A 12,106-nucleotide genomic window follows, 5' to 3' on the forward strand; every position below is an offset into this window, starting at 1 on the left:
ACTATTGTTCATTTTCAGAGGCCATACCTCATGTTTGTAGTAGCTCCTTTGGAGAAGACACAACAATAAGTTTCCTATAGCAGTTCATTTCAAGGAGACCAAATTGATATTATACCTATAGAAACTTCTGTTTGGAGAGAAAAAATAATCTTACGCCTAGAAAATCCTTCCTAAGGAGGTCGAATTTCTTGTAAGACTATCTTCCAATGGTATTTTGTTGATAAATGCAAGTTCCAGGTGTAAGAGTTACATTGGCCTTGTAATATTGATGTTTTCTCTTAATGAACGCCCCTTCTTTTCCTCAAATTGTTTTTGCCGTAGTTTGCATACCAACTATTTGACATCGTCTCTAGGTTATTTGTTTAAATAGAATGTCTATGTGTTGCACTCAAATTGTCTGAAGAAAGGTATCACAAATAACTACAAGTATTTTTGGAAACATTTGCTTGATGAATTTTAAATAGTGCATAAAACATTGTTTGTATATTGGCCTCGAACATTATATTGAACTAAATCCATTCTTATTTCGAAATTGATTGATGGCTAAGATTAGATATTTTCCCATTTGAGATGGATATTTCATATTAAAACATAATCACTATAATAAACCTTACTTTTCCTAAGTTTCTCTAGCTCAATAGCCAACATAATTAATTATGTGCTTTCCTAAGTTAGACTTAGGCTAAGTTACTATAATACCTCATTCACACTTGAGAAAGTGTACTAAGGATACTTCAAGTGACTTTTGCATGCCTAAACACTTAGGCTTGTGCGTAAGTACTTGTTCAAGTTACAAACATCAACACTCATTAATTATGTTATAATTATACCTAAAGTGTCATCTAAACTATGTCATCACTTGTAATGTTTACAGTTTGATATATCAATCAATATATAATGGAATGGAAAATGTATAGGTATATTCATATTTCTTTTTTCCTTGAAATATAATTTTCCTTACTCTCACGTTTGTAAGTAATAATTTGAATGTTGATACCTTTCCATCCAAATAGATAATTAACTCATTAGGAGCCACATTCCACAAATATACGCAAAGAGTGAATAAGTCCAAAGTGGGATTTAACTTGGGTGGAGAGGATATAATTCCTCCTTTCAACCGCTTTCACTAGACCCAATCAACATATTAGCAAGAATGTTGAGATATATTGAAAACATTATCCACTAAGTCATCTAACATTTAATGGTGTATTTACACCATATATGATTGGATGCACAAAGTTTCAATGCCCAAAAATGTATATGCCAATATATACACCATTAAATATTACAATTCTCAATGGTTATTAATCAAAATGGATAATTTAGGGGTGTATTTTTTCCCGTCTATGAAATTTTAGGGTTCACAACTTTAAGGGGATGATTTTTTTTTTCCTTTGCTAGGTTATGTGAATCCTGAGATGACTGGCACGCCTAACCTCCAGATTGAGTAGCTACAATCAAGGGACATATAAGCTATCAAAATCATCTGGGTATCACACCCGGCATGGACGACACCAACCCATAGAACTGCTAGATTTTTCCCCATGGAGTTTCAAACCAATGAACTTTACATCACAGAGTTCCTTACCAGAATACCCTGTCTCCATATACTCTACACTCCCTGGGGTTAGGGAGTGAATTTTTATTTGAAGTAATGTTTAATAATGTTTGTTCCAAATTTTTAGTTTTATATCTATATCTATATATATATATATATAGATATAGATATATATATATATATATATATATAGAGATATATATATCTATATCTATATATATATATATATATATATATATATATATATATATATATATATATATATATATATATATATATATATATATATATATATATATATATATATATATATATATATATTCAAAATGGTTTCCATAAAACCCTAAGTTGAGGAAAATGTGGTTGACTTAATTCCAAAAACACTTTTGTTTGAGAAAATATGGGAGAACTACATACAAAAAAAGTCTAGATTCCAAAAACTCAAGGTGAATTGAAATTTTGGTCATTAGATTGGGACGACGAACCCCATTTCCACAAATTTCATTTATGTTTTATGGGGGACAACTATCTAACCCAACTAGTCCCAAAGTGAGGTTAGTTAGTGAAGGTTAAATAGGAAGAAAGGCTAGCTAGATGGAGGGAGTAGGGAGGCTAGGAATGAATATGAATGTTGCCTACTTTCTTGTGGCTTGATGAGTATAATAGTGCTAGGAAATGACATGCCTTTTCTTTCTTTCCTTGTCGACGATAAGAGGCAGAGTCTTTGCAAGTTAAGGTGTGGGCTAGGACACTGCCTTGATAGTTAACTCTCGAATGAAATATCATAACTTGACATTCTTCTAGTACCATATAATTTCTCGAAATAATGTACTTCATGAGTATTAACAGGGAACTGATAACTCTATTTCTCATTGGAATCTATTGGGTAGGGAAAGTAAAGATAAGGAATTGATTGAAGGAATATCTATCCTAAATAACCTTATAATCCTAACTTATTACAAGATTGAAATTGAAAATACATTAGATAATGGGAAAGTAGTTGAAATTGTACCTCTAGGACCAAAGATTCTTATTTCATAAGGCGAAACGGTCAAGGTCAATCAGCGATTAACAAATAACCCTAATGTGGGTGGTTTTCGTCAAGGAGATGTAGAGATAGCACTTCAATATTAACTAATATCACTTTGGGACTGGTTGGTTAGATCACTTGTCCCCCATAAAATATAAAGGAAATTTGTGGAAATGGGGTTCTTCGTCCCAATTTAATGACCCAACTTTAAATTCACCTTGAGTTTTTGGAATTTATATTTTTTTTGTAGGTCATTCTCCCATATTTTCTCAATCCAAAACGTTTTTAGAATCAATTCGCCCACACTTTCCTCAAATTTGGGTTTTATGGAAACCATTTTGCTAACATATTTCATTCATGGAACTATTTCTCCCATCCAATTTTCAATTTCCCCCTCCATTTCCAATTTCAACCATGTATTTCATTCATGGTTTTATGGGAACAATTTCACCTATAAAATGTAGATTTCTTTGGATGTTCAAGGTTTTATGGGTTCGATATGACTTCTCTGCATTATATATATCCATACCGCTTCTATTAATTCCATTATTTCTACATGGTTATACCACTAATGAATTAATTCTCTCACTATTTCTCCTAAACAATGGGAAGAAGATTGTGTGGATAGTGGAATTCTGGGAGGAGTACTGGTAGTTCCCTTCAACATTTATAGGTATTTTTTTACTTTGCATATTTCTTCCTAACACAAGTATAGTGGTTGTTTTCAATTTATGCCTCAATCCTATTTATTTGGTGGTATTTAAGTACTTCTCTCTTCCACCTTATCTATTATTTTCTCATTACTTTCCCTTGGATTTTAAATCATTATGTAAATAGGCAAAGATCATGTATTTCAAAGATTAAAATTTTGTCTAGTATTTTGAATTCTCATTTCTTTATAAGGATTGAAACCTCCATAGAATATTTGCATTTGGATTTTCACTTTGGTTCCTCATGAAATTTCTCCTAACCTATGGAGCCTTGAAATTCAACTTTATTATCTCCATTTTTTATGCTATTGTTGACATGCACATAGGGTTTAACATATTGAATTTCCTTGCTCAAGGAAGTAGGAATTTTGAAAATAATTGGCACTAAAATTAGCTTATTGTTGATCTGTCCCATTGATCTTTCCTGATCCATCTATGCCTTTTGATTAGTATGTGCCACCATCATAACCTCATCATTTCAATATTTTTCCACATTGCATGGACCAATATTTGTAGTAATAGAATTTAATTGAATCCATTGTTATAAGCATAAGCACCAGTTTGTAATACCTTTGTTTAAAATTAGGGTACACAAATTAGGATGATGTCAATTTGGTGAGTGAAAATATTGGTAACCTCCATAGTTATTAGTTCTCAAAAACACCAAAAACTATTCTTTAGAATACTTCCCATGTTTTTTAATAATATCTAAAATAATATTGATCAATACAATCTTTCCCTTATTTTTTTAGTCTTCATCTCCCCCTCATTTTTTTGGTATTTATCTCTCTCCTTATGAAGTGTTTTTATTTTCTAGTCAACCACTTCCTTTCTGATACCTATTCAAACGAGTAACAAAATATAGTACATTAGTTCCTCTTCAACTCCTTTAGAGATTTATTTTCTTTGTTACCATTTTTACATATATAAATATGTATAGGCCCAAACAATGAATAACATCTCTCAATCTCAAAACTCATGAAATCCAACACATGGAAAGTTATGTTGATTACATCACATACAACTAAAACTTAGCCCATATATAGTCTACACAAACAATTCAATAATGTGTAGAAGATAAATTCTACTTATACAAGGAGTGAAAAAACTCTACTACATAATCTCTTATTGTCTTGATCCAACCAACATACTTAATTATATTCTCGTACACAAAACACCTTCTTTTTCTAGAGTTGTTAAAGAGTCCCTTACGACATGTTCAAGTTGTCACTAAAGTGTAATATTAAAACATAAATATATTAGTTATGTATTATAAATAAAGGAACTACACCTATTACATTCTCAAGATGAATAGGGCTAATATTAAACATTTTTTTTATTGACATATACAGAGCACCATCATTGTCTAGTCAATTCTCAATGCCTCTTGAATTAAAAACTCTTGCAAGCACCTCTAAAATGATCATTCAAGTATCTAAAATGATCATTCAAGTAGTATTTATAGTGATAATCCACTACCGTTTATGTTGTCTTTCTCTTTAAAAGAAATAGTAATCAAGAAATATGGATAAATTTAGTAAAAGGAAAAATCACCACATTTACTTTTCCTCCAACGATACATAGGCCGTTAAGCTAACACTTTTTTTAAGCATGTAGATAGTACACAAGAAGTGATGGAAATGGATGCAATGCACCAAAAACTCATGTTTTTTTAACACCATAGAAAATTTTAACCTTAAATATTCATAGTTATTCCTCCCACCACTGAAATTGAAATTTATCTTCTTATCCAGTTTTTTCACCCTATTTTTATTTTTTATTGATGAGAGTGGAATCTTCTTCATCTATGCATTTGAAATCCACTCTAAAATGAATAAGGTAAGACATGCGAATAATCCATAAAACTATTGTGTTCAAGCATAAAATATTCCAACTTAGGAAAATAATCATCCATCAAATTATTGTGTTCAAACATAAGATCTTTCAAGTTATGCAAATAATGCTCGTTCAAATAAGTGACATGAAATTTTATATCAATATATCATTAATGAGTATTCAAATTGCATCAAAGAAGATAAAAATTAGAGGCATAGTTGTTTATCATAATTACTCATCATGATCAAATGAAAAGTGACTATTAATTCATGGAACATACACACACCATATATTGTAACAGTCCAAAACCAACAAAAAAATGATAAGATCTAAAGTTTAAAAGATATCCATCAATGCCATGCACAACCAAAAATAAGATAATGGCCACTACTTAGATGGAAAAATATATCATTACATGCCAAACATTAGTTAGAATTACATGAGCACTTCAGTTTCACTGATTATTATGTGTTATAATGATATGTAAAATACATTATGCCTTATATAACACTTTAGTAATAAAGATAAAAACACAAACTTGTTATACCAAAAACATTACAATTCACAATGCAAAATCTTACTTATACAGGTCTAAGAAGTTAAAATGTACTTATACAAGGAATGGAAACATCTACTATGTAAAAATGTGTTGATATGGCCTTAAAAACACACTCGAAGGTGATATATTTTATAGTGAACCAATGGTTTACTAAAATGGGTCACCTTGTTTCATACTCACGTTGCCATCAAAGTGTAACATTCACACAAATATTTGTAATATTTATTATAAATAAAATAAATTATGATTATTAGATTTTTATTGTGAATCAAAGCACACAATACTCCAAAGTCTCATTTATTGACACATAATTCATTACATCATTGATGTTTAGTTAATTCTCAACCCCCTATAGCATGCACAATGTTTATGAGCCCCTTTACATTGTGCATCTAAGTAGTCATTATTATGATCTTTCATTATCATATACCATTGTTGTATGAAGAAACATGGTCCTTTATTAGCATATAAGACTTCCATATATGCTAACAAAGGACCATGTTCATTCATACAATGGTAGGTTGAGTGGCGGGAATGAACTATTGTCTTCCTCCCCACCTGGGTTTGATTCTCAAGTTGTTTGACTATGTAATGAAATTATATACCTTAATTCCTTTTCCTTGGAATAAAATGAACCATATTTAAAAAAAAAAAAACTTCCATGCTTATTTTTGTTGAACAACTTACCATGGACATTGGACATGGATGTAGATCATGTAATGGAGGTGAAGATGATGAATTGCCTATATCATACTCATCTCCTGAATAATTATAAAATTTCTTGTTCATAACGTCCAAGTTTGTCTCCTTCACCCTTCTCCATTAATAAAACTATTGCACCATAGCTCCAAATATTATTGATCCATTGCTTTCCTAATTTTAAAATTAAGCAAAACAAACACCATAAGAATAACCATCATTACAATCCCTTCTTTTTTTATCCATGAGGGGAAAACATGAGAAATATTTCTTAGGGAGATTTGACCTCATGTGCACAAATGGAAACGACTTCTTTATCGATGCCAAATTCATGTTCAATATTCACCCAAACCCCTTCAAGAATGATGACCACCCGATATTGGGGAAAATGTTAAAATTAATATGAGAAACATAGTGGCAAGTAACTAGTCACAAAGGGTCATTACGAGTGCCTTACCAGGAAATCCTTGGAACGTACAACAAAAAGGAAACCTTAGTTGCCCACCCAGGATTCTAGGATTTTCCCTTCCTCAATTATGAGACTGCATTCCTTTTTTTTTAGCAACATGAGGCTGACCATGTGATCCTTTTGGTCTGGAGCATGGAAAATGGCACCACACCCCAAATACGACCTCCTCCTCTACCACCATGGCCTACATGTGGTGGGAAAATATACTTCACCATGTAGTACTACATTCTCGTTCTCCCTGGTGTCACCTGCACCAAGATCGGGTGCATCATTAGCCATTCCTTTGTTCCTTCCTTTCATTCTTTAAGAGATATGGATTTTGACCTATTATCATTATGCCTAGAGGAACTCTCCAGCCCATCTGGAAAACATGTTGCGATGTCTTGTTTTGTTTTGTTATTGTTCTGTTATGTTATTTAAACAATTTGACTCAGTCAAATACAAAAGGTTTTCAAGATCAAATTATCTATGGTTTTTCACAAGGTATTCTTCTCTAATGTAGCCTATTTAAAGGCATAAATTCCAATTAATTTTCCTTCTCTCCAAAGAGGCATGTTTTTCCAAAGAGAAAAATCGTAATCTTTCATTATGAGAGAAAAATTACATGTAGTAGATGCTTGAGGCATATGCGATACTTGTAAAATCAGTCTAGATCTTTGTACAATATTTTGCTGTAGCAAAATTTATGGCCTTGCCATCCAGATTCAAATATAATATTGTCTCTTTTGTCATCAGAAAAATAAATATATGCATATTTCTAAGTCTATGTATTACTCAAAAAAAGACATCAAACATAGTTACTAATGTAAACTATGTCTGATCCACCCTGAAGTAGTCCTGGTCTATATATGGTATTTGATGGTATTGATAGAACTTCGTGCCCAGTTGTTCATTGATTAACCACATGCCTCGGGGAAGTAATGAGCCCTCCTTGGAAATCTTGTCAGCATCCTCATTGTATTCCCTGTGTATATGTTGACAAGAGACCATGTTAAAACTAGTTTTGAGATTATGCACATCATTCAGAATATTTTGAAGAGATATAGCATGACATTGGTTTTTTGCATTGAACCAGTTTATGATGATTTGAGAATCTCGAAAGATCTGAACAGAAATGTAGTTATGTGTGAGAGTGAAATGTAGAAAGTGTTTGAGAATGATAAGCTCAGCGAAGTTATTTGTTCCTTCTCCCAGTCCTAATTTGACTTTGAAGTGGTGTTGTTCCGAAATATATAAGAAACCCCCCCCCCCCCCCCCCCCACAGCCTTGAGGTTGTGTTGCCCTGTTGAAGAAGGCCCATGGCAAGGATTTCTCAATGTTACCAGGCCCGCATATTGTATGAGTGTGTTTTGGCTCATCGTCAGGGATGTCATGGTAAGCAGACATTGTCTTTGCGGTGAGTAGTTGCCAGCAGACAGGCTGATCCTTAAAAATGTGGTGGTTACGACCTAGCCAGATGGACCAACAGATTATAAGTGGAAGGCATTGTTCTTTTTCCCTTTGATGCTCCATGATCTAGTTATTCTAGGCTTGCAGTATAGTAGGGCCCTGCCAATCGTTCCTCATTGAGAGCTACTGTGTAATAGATTGCCAAAATTGAGTGACATATGAGCAGGACAAAAACAAATGCTCATTGGATTCAGTTGCCTATTTGTAGAGGACACACCAACTCGGCCCGAATATGGATCTATGCATAAGTGCCTCTCCCGTGGGGGTTTTGTTGTTTAAGACGCACCACATGAATAGGCGGGCTCGAGGGGGAGCTTTAAGCCTCCAAAGCTGCTGCCACCAATCATGTGAATGGTTGGGCTTTCGGTCCTGTATTAGATGCATATATCCCAGTTTTGGACTGTATTTCATATGGTTAGCAGTGGTCCAAACTAAGACGTCTGGATCATTAAGAATAATATGCACTTCGGATAGAGCCCCAATGTATGAATCCCAGGATTGCTGCCACTGTGCAGGAATATTCAGATCATGAGCTGTTCTCCAGTGCTGTCTAAGAATGGATCTGTGGTCTTGATCTACAATTTGGGCGATCGTCTTGACCTCCCTATGATTAAGGTATTGTATGAGATCCGGTGGAAGAAGGTATCGATTACCCCCACCTATCCATGGATCGACACCAATTCTCACAGAGGAACCATTGTTTATGCGCCATGCCAAATCTGCTCTAATGAAAGGCATTGTCTGTAATATAGCTTTCCAAACAATGGATATTCCCCCACTAGGCCAGTCATGTTGACGAGCCCAGTCCAGGATCTGATGAGGCCAGATGTATTTATGATATGTCACTGTCGTCCAAAGATTGTTAGCAGTAAGAAGAGACCAGCTCATCTTTGCTGCAAGTGCTTTGGAAAAATAAGGCAAATATTTTAACCCCCACCCCCCCCCCCCATTTATTTGGGAGGGCAATGTTCTTCCAGCTTACCCAAGCAAATATTTTACCTTCCTTGTGTCCATTCCAAAGGTATCGGCTACATATCTATTGTATATGACTGAGGATTCCTCATGGGATCTAGGCAAGGGACATCCAGTATACCGGGGTGGCTTCCAGAACAGATTTGATCAAGACAAGTCTCCCTGCTCTAGAGAGTAATTTGTGATTCCAACTTTTTAGCCTCTTCTCCAGCTTGATCACTAACCAGATCCAGTCAGAAATCCTATAGCTATTGGGTTTAATCTGGAACCCCAAATATTTGAGTCCATCCAAGAGATTGTGGGGAGTGTACTGAAAGTGCAAATAGGCTGCTCTAGCTTCTTGAGGGGTAGTATGAGACAGGGTGATCATGGATTTGGTTTGATTCATGATCATACCAGTGGATTTTTCAAAGAGGCTGAGAATCTCATGGAAGGTGGCCGAGTCCCTTACACTGCCATCTAAGAATATCAAGACATCATCTACAAAGAGCAGGTGTGTGAGGTGGAAGAGATCAGACATTCTTAGGCCTTTAAGTCTGCCCTCCCTCTTTGCCAAAGAAATGAGCCTGCTGAGGCCCTCCATCACCAGAAGGAATAGAAGAGGAGACAGGGGACAGCCTTGCCTCAGTCCTCGATCAGCATGAAAGAAATGAGATGCCGAGCCATTGATCAATAGGATGTAGGAGACTGTATTGATACAACAGATGATCCAGTTTATAAATTCAATAGGAAAGCCTAAGTGGATGAGAATCATCTTGATGAAGAGCCAGCTTACATGGTCAAATGCCTTGGCGAGATCAATCTTGAGTATAATGCTTTTCAGAGCCTTTGATTTTATAGAGTGAATGGCTTCCTGGGTTGTGCCAATGGCTTCATGAATCTACCTATTATGGAGGAAAGCAAACTGCTCAGGGGAGATATGATGGGATAGAATGGGTTGAAGCCGATTTGCAATAATCTTGGCAATGATTTTGTAGAGGGTGTTGTAGAGAGAGATAGGCCGAAAATCATTGAAGGAGTTCGGGGAATCTGTTTTCGGGATAAGGGCTATGAAGGTGGTATTGATGGCCTCATACATTCTCCCTGACATCCTGCACTCTTCTACTACACTGAGAAGGTCATTTCCAATGATGTCAAAGAAAGCTAGGTAAAATTCAATAGGCCATCCATCCGGCCCAGGGCTTTTGTCCTTTTGGAACCACTTGAGGGTTTCTTCCAATTCTTCTCTAGTGATAGGAGAAGTGATCTCGTCTGCTGAGTCCTGATCGAAAAATCGAGGAAAGTGCCTTGCTACACGGATGATCTCAGCTAGATTACAACCAGGAGGTTCCTTGAAGAGTTGTTGAAAGTGTGATATGCCCAACTGTGAGAGCTGGTGGAAAGTATGAGCAGATCCTCCTTTAGGAGTGGGCAGATGCTAGATGGTGTTAGCAACTTTTCTTCCTTTGGCATAGTTTTGGAAGTACTTAGTATTGTCATCTCCTGCTTTGAGCCAGATAGCCCGACTCTTTAGCCTCCAGGTTTCCTCCCGTTCCTTCAAAATCTTTGCTCTTTTGTTTTCCAGATCAATCAAATGGGATTTGTCTTCAGCACTCATAAATCCCCTATTGTTGTCATCGGTAAGGTTGGCCAGGTCAGCTTCCACAGAAGAGAGAGTCTGGTTATCCTTCCGATGTTTATCTTTGGCCCACTTAATAGTGAGCTTCTTGAGCTGTAGAAGGTTTTGGCAGAAACCTTCAGCCCTAGAATGATGCTGAGAGGGTGGGTTTTGTGCCCAATGATTATTGACCAGCTCAATATATGCGGGATCCTGTAGCCAAACTGAGTTGAACTTGAAGGGTGCCCGAGGTTTGATTGGAGGACCAGTAACTTCCAGGTAGATAGGAGAGTGGTCAGATATGCCTCCTGACCCTACCCATTGCCTATAATGGGTTAAGCGTTGCAACAACTGGTTCTTGATGACAAACCTGTCAAGTCTCCTGGCGAGGGCAGCCTCCCCAACCCTTCTATTCCTCCAAGTAGGTAGAGGCTTTATCATAGGGACATCAATGAGCTGGGCCTGGTCGAGTAGGTTTTCCATAGTTTCTGAGAGTGAATCAACCTGAGCCGATGAGCCCCAAGACTCGCTGAATCCGATAGAAAAGTTTAGATCCCCTCCCAATATGAAGTTGTCAACAGAGGACAAGGATAGGTTAAGGAGGTGATTCCAGAAAGCCTCTCTTCCTTGGCACGACCCATAAACATTCATGACCCTGAATTCCATGCCCAAATCAGCAGAGAAGAAATCGATGCCCATATAACCCTTTCCTCCCCAGATTGACAAGGGTTTAATGGAGCGGGGATTGTATCCCATAGCCAGACCACCAGAACGTCCCGTGGCATCAAGTGCAGTGAAAATCCACCCAGGACAAATTGACTGTAGGATCTTGGAAACATGTTGTGCTTCGCCTAGGGTTTCTTGAATGAGGATTAAGTCGACCGGTTCCACAGTGAAAAGTCTGCGGAGGGCTAGTTTTTTGGGAGAACTAGCCAAGCCCCTACAGTTAAAGGATAGGCATTTCATGGGGGAACCATGTCTAGGGTTTGCTTTGCTCTAAGAACCCGATCTAGTGAAGATTTTCTGCCTGAGATTACCTCTGCCCCAGCGCGGAGGATGGCGTGGGTGAGGTATGATTTGCGTCCTCTAGGTGGTTTAGCCAAGGATGTAGGTAGATTCAGACCAAGGCCTGTGTAAGGAAGAGAGTCCCCAGAAGGTGTTCGCGATCAGAGGTTATAGGAGTGAGGGGGTACCCGGGGGGATGAGGGGGGAGTGGGGGAAATCACA

At 36.5% G+C, this 12,106-nt stretch overlaps 2 protein-coding genes across 2 annotated transcripts; both read right to left on the minus strand.

The window, feature by feature from the left end:
- Nucleotides 1-9,379: 9,379 nt before the first annotated feature.
- Nucleotides 9,380-9,865, minus strand: LOC149161336 (uncharacterized). The gene has a single exon (XM_089434849.1). The coding sequence runs from the start codon at nt 9,863-9,865 to the stop codon at nt 9,380-9,382; it is 486 nt and encodes a 161-aa protein (XP_089290975.1).
- Nucleotides 9,866-10,699: 834 nt separating this feature from the next.
- On the minus strand, nt 10,700-11,845 carry LOC149161337 (uncharacterized). The gene has a single exon (XM_089434850.1). The coding sequence runs from the start codon at nt 11,843-11,845 to the stop codon at nt 10,700-10,702; it is 1,146 nt and encodes a 381-aa protein (XP_089290976.1).
- Between the last annotated feature and the right edge of the window lie 261 nt (nt 11,846-12,106).

The sequence above is a fragment of the Pinus tabuliformis genome, chromosome 5_2 (assembly GCF_031772625.1).
Source record: "Pinus tabuliformis cultivar Carrire ecotype Pingquan chromosome 5_2, CPIR1, whole genome shotgun sequence".
Classification (NCBI taxonomy): Eukaryota; Viridiplantae; Streptophyta; class Pinopsida; order Pinales; family Pinaceae; genus Pinus; species Pinus tabuliformis.